Source organism: Oncorhynchus mykiss, chromosome 15, assembly GCF_013265735.2.
Source record: "Oncorhynchus mykiss isolate Arlee chromosome 15, USDA_OmykA_1.1, whole genome shotgun sequence".
Classification (NCBI taxonomy): Eukaryota; Metazoa; Chordata; class Actinopteri; order Salmoniformes; family Salmonidae; genus Oncorhynchus; species Oncorhynchus mykiss.
In genome coordinates this window covers 4,050,950-4,071,008 of record NC_048579.1, presented here as the reverse complement: position 1 = coordinate 4,071,008, position 20,059 = coordinate 4,050,950, and the positions used below count along the sequence as shown (strand labels likewise).

The window sequence follows — 20,059 nt, the reverse complement described above, 5'->3', positions numbered from 1 at the left end:
CCGCCAAGCTTACCCTAGTAAAACTGACTATCCTACCGATCCTCGACTTCGGCGATGTCATCTACAAAATGGCTTCCAACACTCTACTCAGCAAACTGGATGAAGTCTATCACAGTGCCATCCGTTTTGTCACTAAAGCACCTTATACCACCCACCACTGCGACTTGTATGCTCTAGTCGGCTGGCCCTCGCTACATATTCGTCGCCAGACCCACTGGCTCCAGGTCATCTACAAGTCCATGCTAGGTAAAGCTCCGCCTTATCTCAGCTCACTGGTCACGATGGCAACACCCATCCGTAGCACGCGCTCCAGCAGGTGTATCTCACTGATCATCCCTAAAGCCAACACCTCATTTGGCCGCCTTTCGTTCCAGTACTCTGCTGCCTGTGACTGGAACGAAGTGCAAAAATCGCTGAAGTTGGAGACTTTTATCTCCCTCACCAACTTCAAACATCAGCTATCTGAGCAGCTAACCGATCGCTGCAGCTGTACATAGTCTATTGGTATATAGCCCACCCATTTTCACCTACCTCATCCCCATACTGTTTTTATTTATTTACTTTTCTGCTCTTTTGCACACCAATATCTCTACCTGTACATGACCATCTGATCATTTATCACTCCAGTGTTAATCTGCAAAATTGTAATCATTCGCCTACCTCATGCCTTTTGCACACATTGTATATAGACTCCCCCTTTGTTTTCTACTGTGTTATTGACTTGTTAATTGTTTACTCCATGTGTAACTCTGTGTTGTCTGCTCATACTGCTATGCTTTATCTTGGCCAGGTCGCAGTTGCAAATGAGAACTTGTCCTCAACTAGCCTACCTGGTTAAACTAAAGGTGAAATAAAAAAATAAATAAAAAGATTTACAGTAGGGGTAAGGGTTGGTGATGGCTGGTATTGGTGTAGATTTACAGTAGGGGTCAGGGTTAGTGATGGCTGGTATTGGTGTAGATTTACAGTAGGGGTAAAGGTTATTGATGGCTGGTATTGGTGTAGATTTACAGTAGGGGAAAGGGTTAGTGATGGCTGGTATTGGTGTAGATTTACAGTAGTGGTAAGGGTTGGTGATGGCTGGTATTGGTGTAGATTTACAGTAGTGGTAAGGGTTGGTGATGGCTGGTATTGGTGTAGATTTACAGTAGTGGTAAGGGTTAGTGATGGCTGGTATTGGTGTAGATTTACAGTAGGGGAAAGGGTTAGTGATGGCTGGTATTGGTGTAGATTTACAGTAGTGGTAAGGGTTAGTGATGGCTGGTATTGGTGTAGATTTACAGTAGGGGTAAGGGTTAGTGATGGCTGGTATTGGTGTAGATTTACAGTAGGGGTAAGGGTTAGTGATGGCTGGTATTGGTGTAGATTTACAGTAGGGGTAAGGGTTAGTGATGGCTGGTATTGGTGTAGATTTACAGTAGGGGTAAGGGTTAGTGATGGCTGGTATTGGTGTAGATTTACAGTAGGGGTAAGGGTTAGTGATGGCTGGTATTGGTGTAGATTTACAGTAGGGGTAAGGGTTAGTGATGGCTGGTATTGGTGTAGATTTACAGTAGGAGTAAGGGTTAGTGATGGCTGGTATTGGTGTAGATTTACAGTAGTGGTAAGGGTTAGTGATGGCTGGTATTGGTGTAGATTTACAGTAGGTGTCAGGGTTAGTGATGGCTGGTATTGGTGTAGATTTACAGTAGGGGTAAGGGTTAGTGATGGCTGGTATTGGTGTAGATTTACAGTAGAGGTAGTGATGGCTGGTATTGGTGTAGATTTACAGTAGGGGTCAGGGTTAGTGATGGCTGGTATTGGTGTAGATTTACAGTAGGGGTAAGGGTTGGTGATGGCTGGTATTGGTGTAGATTTACAGTTGGGGTAAGGGATAGTTATGGCTGGTATTGGTGTAGATTTACAGTAGGGGAAAGGGTTAGTGATGGCTGGTATTGGTGTAGATTTACAGTAGGGGTCAGGTTTAGTGATGGCTGGTATTGGTGTAGATTTACAGTAGGGGTAAGGGTTAGTGACGGCTGGTATTGGTGTAGATTTACAGTAGAGGTAAGGGTTAGTGACGGCTGGTATTGGTGTAGATTTACAGTAGGGGTAAGGGTTAGTGATGGCTGGTATTGGTGTAGATTTACAGTAGGGGTAAGGGTTAGTGACGGCTGGTATTGGTGTAGATTTACAGTAGGGGTCAGGGTTAGTGATGGCTGGTATTGGTATTGTTACAGTTTTCTTCCGTCGAAGGAGAGTCGGACCAAAATGCAGCGTGGTATTCTCGATACATGTTTAATAAAGATGAAACATGATCAATACAAAAACAACAAACATAACGAGAAAACCTAACAGCCTCTCTGGTGCAAACTAACACAGAGACAGGAACAATCACCCACGACACACTCAAAGAATATAGCTGCCTAAATATGGTTCCCAATCAGAGACAACGATAAACACCTGCCTCTGATTGAGAACCACTTCAGGCAACCATAGACTTTTCTAGATAACCCCACTATACCACAATCACTACACAGCTATCCCAATACCTACAAAAAAAACAAGACAAAACACACCACATAATTAACCCATGTCACACCCTGGACTTACCAAAATAATAAAGAAAACACAAAATACTAAGACCAGGGCGTGACAGAACCCCCCCCCCCCCCCCCCCCCCCAAGGTGCGGACTCCCGACTGCACACCTAAACGGTGGCTCCCGCGCGGGACGTGGACCCCACTCTAACAAAGTCTTAGTCCGCATGCATCGCGTCCTTAGATTTGCAACCCTCACCGCCGACCTTGGCTCAGTAACCCTAACCAAGGACCCCACTGGACTGAGGGGCAGCTCGGGACTGAGGGGCAGCTCGGGACTGAGGTAGCTCGGGACTGAGGGGTAGCTCGGGACTGAGGGGTAGCTCGGGACTGAGGGGTAGCTCGGGACTGAGGGATAGCTCGGGATTGAGGGGTAGCTCAGTACTGAGAGGAAGCTCAGTACAGAGAGGAAGCTCAGGCAGGTTAATGGCACTGGCAGATCCTGGCTACTTGGTGGTTCTGGCAGATCCTGGCTGACTGGCGGCTCTGGCAGATCCTGGCTAACTGGCAGTTCTGGCGGCTCCTTGCAGACTGGCAGCTCTGGCGGCTCCTTGCAGACTGGCAGCTCCTTGCAGAATGGCAGCTCCTTGCAGACTGGCAGCTCTGGCTGCGCTGGACAGGCGGGAGACTCCGGCAGCGCTGTAGAGGAGGAAGGCTCTGGCTGCGCTGGACAGGCGGGAGACTCCGGCAGCGCTGTAGAGGAGGAAGGCTCTGACAGCGCTAAACAGGCGAAACGCACTGTAGGCCTGGTGCGTGGTGCTGGCACTGGTGGTACTGGGCCGAGGACACTCACAGGAAGCCTGGTGCGGGGAGCTGCTACCGGAGGGCTGGTGTGTGGAGGTGGCACTGGATGGACCGGACCGTGAAGGCGTACTGGAGATCTTGAGAGCAGAGCTGGCACCAACCGCCCTGGCTGGATCTTCACCCTAGCCCGGCAGATGTGAGGAGCTGAGATGTAGCGTGCCGGGCTAAGCACGCGTACTGGGGACAACGTGCGTTCCACCGCATAACACGGTGCCTGACCAGTACCACGCCCGCCACGGTTAGCACTGCTAGGCGCACTGTAGCGCTGAGCTGGCACAGGACGTGCAAGGCTAGGGAGGTGCACAGGAGGCTTGGTGCGTGAGACTGGCACAATCTTCACCAGCCGACTAGCACGCACCTCAGGACGAGTATGGAGAGCTGACCCAGGTGCCATCAAATCCCCGACACGCTCCGTCGGGCAAATTCCGTGCCTAATGCACCAGCACAGTAACTCCCTCATAACTCTCTCCTCCAATTTCCCCATTAACTCCTTCACAGTCTCAGCTTCGCTCACCTCCAACACCAGCTCTGGTTCTGGTTTCCTTGGCTCCTTACAATAAACAGGGGGAGTTGGCTCAGGTCTGACTCCTCACTCTGCCACACTCTCCCTGTGTCCCCCCCCCCCCCCCCCCCCCCCCCCAAGAAATGTTTGGGGCAGACTCTCGGGCTTCCATCCGCGTTGCCATGCTGCCTCCTCATACCATTTACAGATTTACAGTAGGGGAAGGGTTAGTAACGGCTGGTGTAGATTTACAGTAGGGGTAAGGGTTAGTGATGGCTGGTATTGGTGTAGATTTACAGTAGGGGTAGTGATGGCTGGTATTGGTGTAGATTTACAGTAGGGGTCAGGGTTAGTGATGGCTGGTATTGGTGTAGATTTACAGTAGGGGTAAGGGTTAGTGATGGCTGGTATTGGTGTAGATTTACAGTAGGGGTAAGGGTTAGTGATGGCTGGTATTGGTGTAGATTTACAGTAGGGGTAGTGATGGCTGGTATTGGTGTAGATTTACAGTAGGGGTAAGGGTTAGTGATGGCTGGTATTGGTGTAGATTTACAGTAAGGGTTAGTGATGGCTGGTATTGGTGTAGATTTACAGTAAGGGTTAGTGATGGCTGGTATTGGTGTAGATTTACAGTAAGGGTTAGTGATGGCTGGTTTTGGTGTAGATTTACAGTAAGGGTTAGTGATGGCTGTGCTGTGGGTCTTCCAGAGCTGAATGTGTGAAATGTTTAAGCTCTGAAACCTTCAGCCAGCTTTACACACACACACACACAAACACAAGCACACACACATGCACACACACACATACACACATACACACACTAAAATTTAGACAAATGTCAGGATTGGGTGTCCCACACTCAAGGTGAAAGTAACGGTGTGCGTTTGAAGTAACACATATACTCTAAAATAATTACATGTGTTTAAAAAATGTGTTTAAAAAATACATTGTGGAAGTAGTCAGAATCTAGGTCAATGTCGCAGTTAGATGATCACCTGTTTTCTACATTCCCCCACAAATCCCCAGAAAATGGAACCTGATATTTTTTGGCTTCTGACCAGACTAGACGTGCATTTCATAACACAGAACAGAGGAGAAAAGGGCTAACTGAAAGAGAGTTGGGCTGAGACCAATCGCTAGCCCCTTCTCTAGTCCCCTCTCTAGTCCCCTGTCTAGTCCCTTCTCTAGTCTCCTCTCTTGTCTCCTGTCTTGTCTCCTCTCTTTGATCCTCTCTTGTCTCCTCTCTAGTCCCTTCTCTAGTCCCCTCTCTAGTCCCCTCTCTAGACCCATCTCTAGTCCCCTCTCTAGTCCCCTCTCTAGTCCCCTCTCTAGACCCATCTCTAGTCCCTTATCTAGTCCCCTCTCTAGTCCCCTCTCTAGACCCCTATCTAGTACCCTCTCTAGTCCCCTCTCTAGTCTCCTTTCTAGACCCCTATCTAGTACCCTCTCTAGACCCCACTCTAGACCCCTCTCTAGTCCCCTCTCTAGTACCCTCTCTAGTTCCCTCTCTAGTTCCCTCTCTAGACCCATCTCTAGTCCCCTCTCTAGAACCCTCTCTACACCCCTCTCTTGTCTCCTCTCTAGTCCCCTCTCTTGTCTCCTCTCTAAACCCCTCTCTTGTCTAATGTTTAATTTTGGATTGGAGATGCTTAATGTGAGTCTGGAAGGAGAGTTTACAGTCTAACCAGACACCTAGGTATTTGTAGTTGTCCACGTATTCTAAGTCAGAGCTGTCCAGAGTAGGACGGGCGGGCAGGTGTGGGCTGTGATCAATTGAATAGCATGCATTTAGTTTTACTTGCGTTTAAGAGCAGTTGGAGGCCACGGAAGGAGAGTTGTATGGCATTGAAGCTCGTCTGGAGGTTAGTTAACACTGTGTCCAAGGAGGGGCCAGAAGTATACAGAATGGTGTTGTCTGCGTAGAGGTGGATCAGAGACTCACCAGCAGCAAGAGCAACATCATTGATGTATACAGAAAAGAGAGTCGGCCCGAGAATTGAACCCTGTGGCACCCCCATAGAGACTGCCAGAGGTCCAGACAACAAGCCCTCCGATTTGACACACTGAACTCTATCAGAGAAGTAGTTGGTAAACCAGGCGAGGCAATCATTTGAGAAACCAAGGCTGTTGAGTCTGCCAATAAGAATGTTGTGATTGACAGAGTCGAAAGCCTTGGCCATGTCGATGATTACAGCTGCACAGTACTGTCTCTTATCGATGGCGGTTAAGATATTGTTTAGGACCTTGAGCGTGGCTGAGGTGCACCCATGACCAGCTCTGAAACCAGATTGCATAGCGGAGAAGGTACGTTGAGATTCGAAATGGTCAGTAATCTGTTTGTTAACTTGGCTTTCGAAGACCCTAGAATGACAGGGTAGGATAGATATAGGTCTGTAGCAGTTTGGGTCTAGAGTGTCACCCCCTTTGAAGAGGGGGATGACCGCGGCAGCTTTCCAATCTTTGGGAATTTATCGGGCATTCCAATTAATCGGTCGACCTCTAGCATACAGTACTCTGTAGAGTATAATTATGTTGTCATCAGTATTCTCTGTAGAGTATAGCTATGTTGTCATCAGTATTCTCTGTAGAGTATAGCTATGTTGTCATCATTGTACTCTGTGGAGTGTTGTCTGCAAATGATGTGTTTAAACTCATTTCATGATCTTATTTTTCACCTTTGACCAATCAGATCAACTCTGAAAAAGATCTGATGTGAAACGATCTGATGTGATTGGTCAAAAGCAGATCAGAACTGGGCTTCCTATGTAAACAGTGTCCTGTCTTGTTTCTCTCTCTCTCTGCAGGAGTGGGATACAGAGTTAGAGCGTACGGCGGAGGAGTGGGCTGAGACTTGTCTTTGGGAACACGGTCCGGCTGGTCTGCTCCCCCAGATAGGACAGAACCTGGGAGCGCACTGGGGATGGTAAACATGGACATGGTTGAATGATTCATTGATTGATCAGTGAACAAATGAAACATGACATTGATGTTTGCTGTATTCGCATGTGACAGCGCAGCATCAACATTGCATCCCCGTAAAATACATATTTTCAGTATATTATATTGTATGTTTGTATTGAGTAATGAAACACAAAACCAATGTATTTCTGTGAGAACTCTCAGAGTCCCAAATGACACCCTATTCCCTATTGGTCCTGGTCTAAAATAGTGCAATATATAGGGAATAGGGTTCTGGTCTAAAGTAGTGCACTATATAGGGAATAGGGCTCTGGTCTAAAGTAGTGCACTATATATAGGGAATAGGGCTCTGGTCTAAAGTAGTGCACTATATAATAGGGAATAGGGTGTCTTAGGGCTCTGGTCTAAAGTAGTGCACTATATAGGTAATTGGGTTCCATAGGGCTCTGGTCTGAAGTAGTGCACTATATAAGGAATAGGGTGTCATAGGGCTCTGGTCTGAAGTAGTGCACTATATAAGGAATAGGGTGTCATAGGGCTCTGGTCTAAAGTAGTGCACTATTAGGGAATAGGGTGCCATAGGGCTCTGGTCTAAAGTAGTGCACTATATAGGGAATAGGGTGTCATAGGGCTCTGGTCGAAAGTAGTGCACTATAATAGGGAATAGGGTGTCATAGGGCTCTGGTCGAAAGTAGTGCACTATATAGGGAATAGGGTGTCATAGGGCTCTGGTCGAAAGTAGTGCACTATATAGGGAATAGGGTGCCATAGGGCTCTGGTCTAAAGTAGTGCACTATATAGGGAATAGGGTGCCATAGGGCTCTGGTCTAAAGTAGTGCACTATATAGGGTATAGGGTGCCATAGGGCTCTGGTCTAAAGTAGGGCACTATATAGGGAATAGGGCTCTGGTCTAAAGTAGTGCACTACATAGGGAATAGGGTTCCATTTGAAACATAATCCTGTTCTTGTAAAAGTTACCTTCATCAGTGTATGTCTGTGTCCAGGCCACGCCCCCCTACTTCCCATGTGCAGGCCTGGTATGATGAGGTGAAGGACTATTCCTTCCCTTACCCCCAGGAATGTGACCCCTACTGCCCCTTTAGATGTTCCGGCCCCGTCTGCACCCACTACACACAGGTAGGCAGCAGATCAAACCAAAAGTCAGAAAATAGGGGGAAACGTACCATTTTAAAATTTTGTAACTCATAATTAACTTAACAAGGCTAACATGTTTGTCGGGCGCCATCTGATCTCTCTGCGTGCGTGTGTGTGTGTGTGTGTGTGTGTGTGTGTGTGTGTGTGTGTGTGTGTGTGTGTGTGTGTGTGTGTGTGTGTGTGTGTGTGTGTGTAGTTGGTGTGGGCCACCAGCAGCAGGATAGGCTGTGCCATCAACATTTGCTACAACATGAACGTGTGGGGTCAGAACTTGGCTAAAGCTGTTTATCTGGTCTGCAACTACTCACCCAAGTAAGACCCTTAGATAGGGGTTACACCTGACTCAACGGGTTAGTTAGGGGTTACACCTGACTTGACGGGTTAGGTAGGGGTTACACCTGACTCGATGGGTTAGGTAGGGGTTACACCTGACTCAACGGGTTAGTTAGGGGTTACACCTGACTCAACGGGTTAGGTAGGGGTTACACCTGACTCAACGGGTTAGTTAGGGGTTACACCTGACTCGACGGGTTAGGTAGGGGTTACACCTGACTCAACGGGTTAGTTAGGGGTTACACCTGACTCAACGGGTTAGGTAGGGGTTACACCTGACTCAACGGGTTAGTTAGGGGTTACACCTGACTCGACGGGTTAGTTAGGGGTTACACCTGACTCAACGGGTTAGTTAGGGGTTACACCTGACTCAACGGGTTAGTTAGGGGTTACACCTGACTCGACGGGTTAGTTAGGGGTTACACCTGACTCAACGGGTTAGTTAGGGGTTACACCTGACTCGACGGGTTAGTTAGGGGTTACACCTGACTCAACGGGTTAGGTAGGGGTTACACCTGACTCAACGGGTTAGTTAGGGGTTACACCTGACTCAACGGGTTAGTTAGGGGTTACACCTGACTCGACGGGTTAGTTAGGGGTTACACCTGACTCAACGGGTTAGTTAGGTGTTACACCTGACTCAACGGGTTAGTTAGGGGTTACACCTGACTCGACGGGTTAGTTAGGGGTTACACCTGACTCGACGGGTTAGTTAGGGGTTACACCTGACTCAACGGGTTAGTTAGGGGTTACACCTGACTCAACGGGTTAGTTAGGGGTTACACCTGACTCAACGGGTTAGTTAGGGGTTACACCTGACTCAACGGGTTAGTTAGGGGTTACACCTGACTCGATGGGTTAGGTAGGGGTTACACCTGACTCGATGGGTTAGTTAGGGGTTACACCTGACTCGATGGGTTAGGTAGGGGTTACACCTGACTCGACGGGTTAGTTAGGGGTTACACCTGACTCAACGGGTTAGTTAGGGGTTACACCTGACTCAACGGGTTAGTTAGGGGTTACACCTGACTCGACGGGTTAGTTAGGGGTTACACCTGACTCAACGGGTTAGTTAGGGGTTACACCTGACTCAACGGGTTAGTTAGGGGTTACACCTGACTCAACGGGTTAGTTAGGGGTTACACCTGACTCGACGGGTTAGTTAGGGGTTACACCTGACTCAACGGGTTAGTTAGGGGTTACACCTGACTCGATGGGTTAGGTAGGGGTTACACCTGACTCAATGGGTTAGGTAGGGGTTACACCTGACTCAACGGGTTAGTTAGGGGTTACACCTGACTCGATGGGTTAGTTAGGGGTTACACCTGACTCAATGGGTTAGTTAGGGGTTACACCTGACTCGATGGGTTAGGTAGGGGTTACACCTGACTCAATGGGTTAGTTAGGGGTTACTCCTGACTCAATGGGTTAGTTAGGGGTTACACCTGACTCAATGGGTTAGTTAGGGGTTACACCTGACTCAATGGGTTAGTTAGGGGTTACACCTGACTCAACGGGTTAGTTAGGGGTTACACCTGACTCAATGGGTTAGTTAGGGGTTACACCTGACTCAACGGGTTAGTTAGGGGTTACACCTGACTCAACGGGTTAGTTAGGGGTTACACCTGACTCAATGGGTTAGTTAGGGGTTACACCTGACTCGACGGGTTAGTTAGGGGTTACACCTGACTCGATGGGTTAGTTAGGGGTTACACCTGACTCGATGGGTTAGTTAGGGGTTACACCTGACTCGATGGGTTAGTTAGGGGTTACACCTGACTCGATGGGTTAGGTAGGGGTTACACCTGACTCGATGGGTTAGGTAGGGGTTACACCTGACTCAACGGGTTAGTTAGGGGTTACACCTGACTCGATGGGTTAGTTAGGGGTTACACCTGACTCGATGGGTTAGTTAGGGGTTACACCTGACTCGACGGGTTAGTTAGGGGTTACACCTGACTCAACAGGGTTAGTTAGGGGTTACACCTGACTCGATGGGTTAGTTAGGGGTTACACCTGACTCGATGGGTTAGTTAGGGGTTACACCTGACTCAACGGGTTAGTTAGGGGTTACACCTGACTCAACGGGTTAGTTAGGGGTTACACCTGACTCAATGGGTTAGTTAAGGGTTACACCTGACTCAATGGGTTAGTTAAGGGTTACACCTGACTCAATGGGTTAGTTAGGGGTTACACCTGACTCAACGGGTTAGTTAGGGGTTACACCTGACTCAACGGGTTAGTTAGGGGTTACACCTGACTCGATGGGTTAGTTAGGGGTTACACCTGACTCGACGGGTTAGTTAGGGGTTACACCTGACTCAATGGGTTAGTTAGGGGTTACACCTGACTCGATGGGTTAGGTAGGGGTTACACCTGACTCAATGGGTTAGTTAGGGGTTACACCTGACTCAATGTGTTAGTTAAGGGTTACACCTTACTCGATGGGTTAGTTAGGGGTTACACCTGACTCAACGGGTTAGGTAGGGGTTACACCTGACTCAACGGGTTAGTTAGGGGTTACACCTGACTCGACGGGTTAGTTAGGGGTTACACCTGACTCAACGGGTTAGTTAGGGGTTACACCTGACTCGACGGGTTAGTTAGGGGTTACACCTGACTCAACGGGTTAGTTAGGGGTTACACCTGACTCGACGGGTTAGTTAGGGGTTACACCTGACTCAACGGGTTAGGTAGGGGTTACACCTGACTCAACGGGTTAGTTAGGGGTTACACCTGACTCAACGGGTTAGTTAGGGGTTACACCTGACTCGACGGGTTAGTTAGGGGTTACACCTGACTCAACGGGTTAGTTAGGTGTTACACCTGACTCAACGGGTTAGTTAGGGGTTACACCTGACTCGACGGGTTAGTTAGGGGTTACACCTGACTCGACGGGTTAGTTAGGGGTTACACCTGACTCAACGGGTTAGTTAGGGGTTACACCTGACTCAACGGGTTAGTTAGGGGTTACACCTGACTCAACGGGTTAGTTAGGGGTTACACCTGACTCAACGGGTTAGTTAGGGGTTACACCTGACTCGATGGGTTAGGTAGGGGTTACACCTGACTCGATGGGTTAGTTAGGGGTTACACCTGACTCGATGGGTTAGGTAGGGGTTACACCTGACTCGACGGGTTAGTTAGGGGTTACACCTGACTCAACGGGTTAGTTAGGGGTTACACCTGACTCGACGGGTTAGTTAGGGGTTACACCTGACTCGACGGGTTAGTTAGGGGTTACACCTGACTCAACGGGTTAGTTAGGGGTTACACCTGACTCAACGGGTTAGTTAGGGGTTACACCTGACTCAACGGGTTAGTTAGGGGTTACACCTGACTCAACGGGTTAGTTAGGGGTTACACCTGACTCAACGGGTTAGTTAGGGGTTACACCTGACTCGATGGGTTAGGTAGGGGTTACACCTGACTCAATGGGTTAGGTAGGGGTTACACCTGACTCAACGGGTTAGTTAGGGGTTACACCTGACTCGATGGGTTAGTTAGGGGTTACACCTGACTCAATGGGTTAGTTAGGGGTTACACCTGACTCGATGGGTTAGGTAGGGGTTACACCTGACTCAATGGGTTAGTTAGGGGTTACTCCTGACTCAATGGGTTAGGTAGGGGTTACACCTGACTCAATGGGTTAGTTAGGGGTTACACCTGACTCAATGGGTTAGTTAGGGGTTACACCTGACTCAATGGGTTAGTTAGGGGTTACACCTGACTCAACGGGTTAGTTAGGGGTTACACCTGACTCGATGGGTTAGGTAGGGGTTACACCTGACTCAATGGGTTAGGTAGGGGTTACACCTGACTCGACGGGTTAGTTAGGGGTTACACCTGACTCGATGGGTTAGTTAGGGGTTACACCTGACTCGATGGGTTAGATAGGGGTTACACCTGACTCAACGGGTTAGTTAGGGGTTACACCTGACTCAACGGGTTAGTTAGGGGTTACACCTGACTCGATGGGTTAGTTAGGGGTTACACCTGACTCGACGGGTTAGTTAGGGGTTACACCTGACTCAACATGGTTAGTTAGGGGTTACACCTGACTCGATGGGTTAGTTAGGGGTTACACCTGACTCGATGGGTTAGTTAGGGGTTACACCTGACTCAACGGGTTAGTTAGGGGTTACACCTGACTCAACGGGTTAGTTAGGGGTTACACCTGACTCAATGGGTTAGTTAGGGGTTACACCTGACTCGACGGGTTAGTTAGGGGTTACACCTGACTCAATGGGTTAGTTAGGGGTTACACCTGACTCGATGGGTTAGTTAGGGGTTACACCTGACTCGATGGGTTAGTTAGGGGTTACACCTGACTCGATGGGTTAGGTAGGGGTTACACCTGACTCGATGGGTTAGGTAGGGGTTACACCTGACTCAACGGGTTAGTTAGGGGTTACACCTGACTCGATGGGTTAGTTAGGGGTTACACCTGACTCGATGGGTTAGTTAGGGGTTACACCTGACTCGACGGGTTAGTTAGGGGTTACACCTGACTCAACAGGGTTAGTTAGGGATTACACCTGACTCGATGGGTTAGTTAGGGGTTACACCTGACTCGATGGGTTAGTTAGGGGTTACACCTGACTCAACGGGTTAGTTAGGGGTTACACCTGACTCAACGGGTTAGTTAGGGGTTACACCTGACTCAATGGGTTAGTTAAGGGTTACACCTGACTCAATGGGTTAGTTAAGGGTTACACCTGACTCAATGGGTTAGTTAGGGGTTACACCTGACTCAACGGGTTAGTTAGGGGTTACACCTGACTCAACGGGTTAGTTAGGGGTTACACCTGACTCGATGGGTTAGTTAGGGGTTACACCTGACTCGACGGGTTAGTTAGGGGTTACACCTGACTCAACAGGGTTAGTTAGGGGTTACACCTGACTCGATGGGTTAGTTAGGGGTTACACCTGACTCGATGGGTTAGTTAGGGGTTACACCTGACTCAACGGGTTAGTTAGGGGTTACACCTGACTCAACATGGTTAGTTAGGGGTTACACCTGACTCGATGGGTTAGTTAGGGGTTACACCTGACTCGACGGGTTAGTTAGGGGTTACACCTGACTCGATGGGTTAGTTAGGGGTTACACCTGACTCGATGGGTTAGTTAGGGGTTACACCTGACTCGATGGGTTAGTTAGGGGTTACACCTGACTCGACGGGTTAGTTAGGGGTTACACCTGACTCGATGGGTTAGTTAGGGGTTACACCTGACTCGACGGGTTAGTTAGGGGTTACACCTGACTCGATGGGTTAGTTAGGGGTTACACCTGACTCTATGGGTTAGGTAGGGGTTACACCTGACTCAACGGGTTAGTTAGGGGTTACACCTGACTCGATGGGTTAGGTAGGGGTTACACCTGACTCGATGGGTTAGGTAGGGGTTACACCTGACTCGATGGGTTAGTTAGGGGTTACACCTGACTCGATGGGTTAGGTAGGGGTTACACCTGACTCGATGGGTTAGTTAGGGGTTACACCTGACTCGACGGGTTAGTTAGGGGTTACACCTGACTCGACGGGTTAGGTAGGGGTTACACCTGACTCGACGGGTTAGGTAGGGGTTACACCTGACTCGATGGGTTAGGTAGGGGTTACACCTGACTCGATGGGTTAGGTAGGGGTTACACCTGACTCGATGGGTTAGGTAGGGGTTACACCTGACTCGATGGGTTAGGTAGGGGTTACACCTGACTCTACGGGTTAGTTAGGGGTTACACCTGACTCGATGGGTTAGGTAGGGGTTACACCTGACTCGATGGGTTAGTTAGGGGTTACACCTGACTCGACGGGTTAGGTAGGGGTTACACCTGACTCGATGGGTTAGTTAGGGGTTACACCTGACTCGATGGGTTAGTTAGGGGTTACACCTGACTCGATGGGTTAGGTAGGGGTTACACCTGACTCGATGGGTTAGGTAGGGGTTACACCTGACTCAACGGGTTAGTTAGGGGTTACACCTGACTCGATGGGTTAGTTAGGGGTTACACCTGACTCGATGGGTTAGTTAGGGGTTACACCTGACTCGATGGGTTAGGTAGGGGTTACACCTGACTCAACGGGTTAGTTAGGGGTTACACCTGACTCGATGGGTTAGGTAGGGGTTACACCTGACTCAATGGGTTAGTTAGGGGTTACACCTGACTCAACGGGTTAGTTAGGGGTTACACCTGACTCAATGGGTTAGTTAGGGGTTACACCTGACTCGATGGGTTAGGTAGGGGTTACACCTGACTCGATGGGTTAGGAAGGGGTTACACCTGACTCGATGGGTTAGGTAGGGGTTACACCTGACTCAATGGGTTAGTTAGGGGTTACACCTGACTCGATGGGTTAGTTAGGGGTTACACCTGACTCAATGGGTTAGGTAGGGGTTACACCTGACTCAATGGGTTAGTTAGGGGTTACACCTGACTCGATGGGTTAGGTAGGGGTTACACCTGACTCAATGGGTTAGTTAGGGGTTACACCTGACTCAATGGGTTAGTTAGGGGTTACACCTGACTCGATGGGTTAGGTAGGGGTTACACCTGACTCGATGGGTTAGGTAGGGGTTACACCTGACTCGATGGGTTAGTTAGGGGTTACACCTGACTCAACGGGTTAGTTAGGGGTTACACCTGACTCAATGGGTTAGTTATGGGTTACACCTGACTCAACGGGTTAGTTAGGGGTTACACCTGACTCAATGGGTTAGTTAGGGGTTACACCTGACTCGATGGGTTAGTTAGGGGTTACACCTGACTCAATGGGTTAGTTAGGGGTTACTCCTGACTCAATGGGTTAGTTAGGGGTTACACCTGACTCAATGGGTTAGTTAAGGGTTACACCTTACTCGATGGGTTAGTTAGGGGTTACACCTGACTCAATGGGTTAGTTAGGGGTTACACCTGACTCAACGGGTTAGTTAGGGGTTACACCTGACTCAATGGGTTAGTTAGGGGTTACACCTGACTCGATGGGTTAGGTAGGGGTTACACCTGACTCGATGGGTTAGGTAGGGGTTACACCTGACTCAATGGGTTAGTTAGGGGTTACACCTGACTCAATGGGTTAGGTAGGGGTTACACCTGACTCAATGGGTTAGGTAGGGGTTACACCTGACTCAATGGGTTAGGTAGGGGTTACTCCTGACTCAATGGGTTAGTTAGGGGTTACACCTGACTCAATGGGTTAGTTAAGGGTTACACCTGACTCGATGGGTTAGTTAGGGGTTACACCTGAGTCAATGGGTTAGGTAGGGGTTACACCTGACTCTAAGGGTTAGTCAGGGGTTACACCTGACTCAATGGGTTAGGTAGGGGTTACTCCTGACTCAATGGGTTAGTTAGGGGTTACTCCCTACTCATTCTGTAGAAGTGAGGAGAAGAGGAGAGGAGTGGAGATGAGAGGTGAGGGAAGGGGAGAGGATAGGAGACAAATAAAGGAAGACACAACAGACTTGTCTCCTATGTCCTACTAACCCTTGACCTCTGACCTATCACCTCAGGGGGAACTGGTGGGGTCATGCACCCTATAAACACGGCACCCCCTGCTCTGCCTGCCCCCCCAGCTATGGAGGACGATGCAAGGACAACCTCTGCTGCAAAGGTGTGTGTGTGGTGTTCGTTTGTGTGTGTGGTTAGGTGTGTGTGTGGTTAGGTGTGTTTGCGGGGTTGGGGTGTGTGTAGTGTCAGGGTGTGTGTAGTGTCGGGGTGTGTGTGGTGTCAGGGTGTGTGTAGTGTCAGGGTGTGTGTAGTGTCAGGGTGTGTGTGGCGTCGGGGTGTGTGTAGTGTCAGGGTGTGTGTTGGCTTGGAACACACTGCAATAACTATCTCATGTTTACACACTGTCTTTTTTTTTATGTCCAGTTCAGGATGATTCCCAAATGGCAACTTATTCCCTTTAAAGTACACTTCTTTTGACCAGAGACCTAAGGGGCCTGGTCTCCCTCATCAAAAGGAATGCCCTAGATGGGGAATAGAGGTGTAATTTGGGACACATCCTCAGAATCAGAGCTAAATTGTATTACTTCTTTCCCTCTCTCTCTCTCTCTCTCTCTCTCTCTCTCTCTCTCTCTCTCTCTCTCTCTCTCTCTCTGCCTCTCTCTCTGCCTCTCTTTCTGCCTCTCTCTCTCTCTCTCTGTCTCTCTCTCTCTGCCTCTCTCTCTGCCTCTCTTTCTGCCTCTCTCTCTCTCTCTCTCTCTCTCTCTCTCTGCCTCTCTCTCTGCCTCTCTCTCTGCCTCTCTCTCTGCCTCTCTTTCTGCCTCTCTTTCTGCCTCTCTCTCTCTCTCTCTCTCTCTCTCTCTCTCTCTCTCTCTCGCTCTCTCTCTCTCTCTCTCTCTCCAGACAAAGTTACAGAGTCGCAGAGATCTCGGGAGGAAACCGAGGAAAACAATTACATCGAACCAGAGGCCCCCAGGAGCCCCCAGAAGCCACGCCCAAGGGCCCCCCAGCCAAAGTCCCCCCCTATGGCCAAGACCCCCGCCCCCCCCTCCACCCCCCCGCCAGAGGAGCGGGAGAGGAATGCGGTGGTCAATACACAGCAGATGTGTAAGATGTCATTCAACTGGTTGCATCTCTAAATGGGGGGGACAGGTTCTGTTTTTTGGGGGGGTTGGTGTGGAGGGTTGGAGGAGCGGTGCAGGGGTAGGGAGGGTGGGAGGGAGGGTTGGAGGAGGGGTGCAGGGGTAGGGAGGGTGGGAGGAGGGGTGCAGGGGTAGGGAGGGTGGGAGGAGGGGTGCAGGGGTAGGGAGGGTGGGAGGAGGGGTGAAGGGGTAGGGAGGGTGGGAGGAGGGGTGCAGGGGTAGGGAGGGTGGGATGAGGGGTGCAGGGGTAGGGAGGGTGGGAGGAGGGAGGAGGGGTAGGGAGGGTGGGAGGAGGGGTGAAGGGGTAGGGAGGGTGGGAGGAGGGGTGCAGGGGTAGGGAGGGTGGGAGGAGGGGTGCAGGGGTAGGGAGGGTGGGTGGGAGGGTTGGAGGAGGGAGGAGGGGTAGGGAGGGTGGGAGGAGTGGTGAAGGGGTAGGGAGGGTGGGAGGAGGGGTGAAGGGGTAGGGATGGTGGGAGGAGGAGGGTTGCAGGGGTAGGGATGGTGGGAGGAAGGGTGAAGGGGTAGGGATGGTGGGAGGAGGGGTGCAGGGGTAGGGAGGGTGGGAGGAGGGGTGCAGGGGTAGGGAGGGTGGGAGGAGTGGTGCAGGGGTAGGGAGGGTTGGAGGAGGGGTGAAGGGGTAGGGAGGGTGGGAGGGTGGGAGGAGGGGTGAAGGGGTAGGGTGGGTGGGATGGAGGGTTGGAGGAGGGGTGCCGGGGTAGGGAGGGTGGGAGGAGGGAGGAGGGGTAGGGAGGGTGGGAGGAGGGAGGAGGGGTAGGGAGGGTGGGAGGAGGGGTGAAGGGGTAGGGAGGGTGGGAGGAGGGGTGCAGGGGTCGGGAGGGTGGGAGGAGGGGTGCAGGGGTAGGGATGGTGTCCCAGCTTCCAACTGTACTGGGCTGATGGGGTCCCAGCTTCCAACTGTACTGGGCTGATGGTGTCCCAGCTTCCAGCTGTACTGGGCTGATGGTGTCCCAGCTTCCAACTGTACTGGGCTGATGGTGTCCCAGCTTCCAGCTGTACTGGGCTGATGGTGTCCCAGCTTCCAACTGTACTGGGCTGATGGTGTCCCAGCTTCCAGCTGTACTGGGCTGATGGTGTCCCAGCTTCCAGCTGTACAGGGCTGATTGTGTCCCAGCTTCCAGCTGTACTGGGCTGATGGGGTTCCGGAGCAGTCCAATAATCCAAAGGAGGTGGTGTTTCTACCAGAGGAGGCTCCTCAGAGGACGAACAGGAGGGACCATCCTCAGTGAATTATTATTTTTTTTAAATAGTGAAACATTTTTGTTATCCTTTTTAGATAAAACTGTACTAAACATATTCACGTCACTAAATCGTTTATTAAAACACACTGTTTTGCAGTGGTCTACAGTAGCCTCAACAGCACTCTGTAGGGTAGCACTACAGGAGAGCAGCTCCCGCTCAGCCCAGTCCAAGCTCTTCTCTGTCCTGGCACCCCAATGGTGGAACCAGCTTCCCCCTGAAACAGGGACAGCAGAGTCCCTGCCCATCTTCTGAAAACATCTGGAACCCGGCCGCTTCAAACAGTATCTTATATAATCCTCCTCCTCACCTTGACCCCCACACCCCCCTTTCCAACTCTGACTCTGCTGACAGCTACATTTTTGAGGAAAAGGGCACTTTATATGCCTGTGATATGTGATTGTCCCACATTGCTGTCTTAAGATGAATGCACAAACTGTAAGGCGCTCTGGATAATGTAAAATGTAAAAACCTACTGGGCTCATGGTTCTCACCCATTTCCCCGTAGACTTACACAGTAATTATGACAACTTCAGGAATGCTATGGTGTGACCGTTGGTATGAGGTTCTTACTGTGCAATGCAGAGTTAGACTTTTTACTCTAGACATAATGGGACCCATCTCGTCCAAGAAGTTGACTCCAGTTTGGCAAAAAGCACCTGGATGATCATCAAGACTTTGGAATGTTCTATGGACAGATTAATCAAAAAGTATAATTTTTTGGGGGGGGGACGACGACACAGGTCCCATTATGCCTGGCGAAAACCAAACGGTGCCTTTTACACTAAGAACCTTAAAATGGCTTAAAAAAAGCAACACATTTGAAGTTTTTGGAATCGTTTCAGAAGTTCAGACCTAATCCTAATTGAGATGTTGTGGCAGGACTTGAAACGAGCAGTTCGTGCTCGAAAACCCACAAATGTCGCTGAGATAAAGCAGTTCCCGTATGGAAGAGTGGGCCAAAATTCCTCCGCAGTGACGTGAGAGACTGATAGACAACTACAGGAAGAGTTTGGTTGCAGCAATTGCAGATAACAGTTGACACAACCTGATATTGTGTGTAAGGTGGAATTACTCTTTCACACTGGGGGATTGGGTGTTGCATTCACGTGATCCCATTAAATAGATAAGATAGCTAGCTATACATTGTTATTTTGTTATTTGTTAACTCTGGTTTACTTTATCGAATATTAGGTTTTGGGTGAAGATCTGCTAAGATTCAATATAAAAAAATATTTACAAACATAGAAAATTAGAAAGGGGGCAAATACCTTTTTACGGGCACTGTATTCTTACTTTTACTGTAAATTTGTACATCCACTGTATATCAACCGTATATCCACTGTATATCAACCGTATACCCACTGTATATCAACCGTATCCCCACTGTATATCAACCGTATACCCACTGTATATCAACCGTATATCCACTGTATATCAACCGTATACCCACCTATATCAACCGTATATCCACTGTATATCAACCGTATACCCACTGTATATCAACCGTATACCCACTGTATATCAACCGTATACCCACTGTATATCAACCGTATACCCACTGTATATCAACCGTATACCCACTGTATATCAACCGTATACCCACTGTATATCAACCGTATACCCACTGTATATCAACCGTATACCCACTGTATATCAACCATATACCCACTGTATATCAACCGTATACCCACTGTATATCAACCGTATACCCACTGTATATCAACCGTATATCCACTGTATATCAACCGTATATCCACTGTATATCAACCGTATACCCACCTATATCAACCGTATATCCACTGTATATCAACCGTATACCCACTGTATATCAACCGTATATCCACTGTATATCAACCGTATTTCCACTGTATATCAACCGTATATCCACTGTATATCAACCGTATACCCACCTATATCAACC

General features: G+C 49.4%; 1 protein-coding gene across 2 annotated transcripts in view; it reads left to right on the top strand.

Annotated features, from left to right (window-relative positions):
* Nucleotides 1–20,059, top strand: part of LOC110512106 (cysteine-rich secretory protein LCCL domain-containing 1) — a 68,954-nt gene that overhangs the window by 30,173 nt on the left and 18,722 nt on the right. For both annotated transcript variants that reach the window (XM_036945665.1, XM_036945664.1), the window contains exons 3-7: nt 6,689–6,807; nt 7,809–7,941; nt 8,156–8,271; nt 15,802–15,902; nt 16,640–16,843. In XM_036945665.1, coding sequence (XP_036801560.1) covers nt 6,689–6,807; nt 7,809–7,941; nt 8,156–8,271; nt 15,802–15,902; nt 16,640–16,843 — 673 coding nt within the window. The remainder of the gene's footprint in view (nt 1–6,688; nt 6,808–7,808; nt 7,942–8,155; nt 8,272–15,801; nt 15,903–16,639; nt 16,844–20,059) is intronic.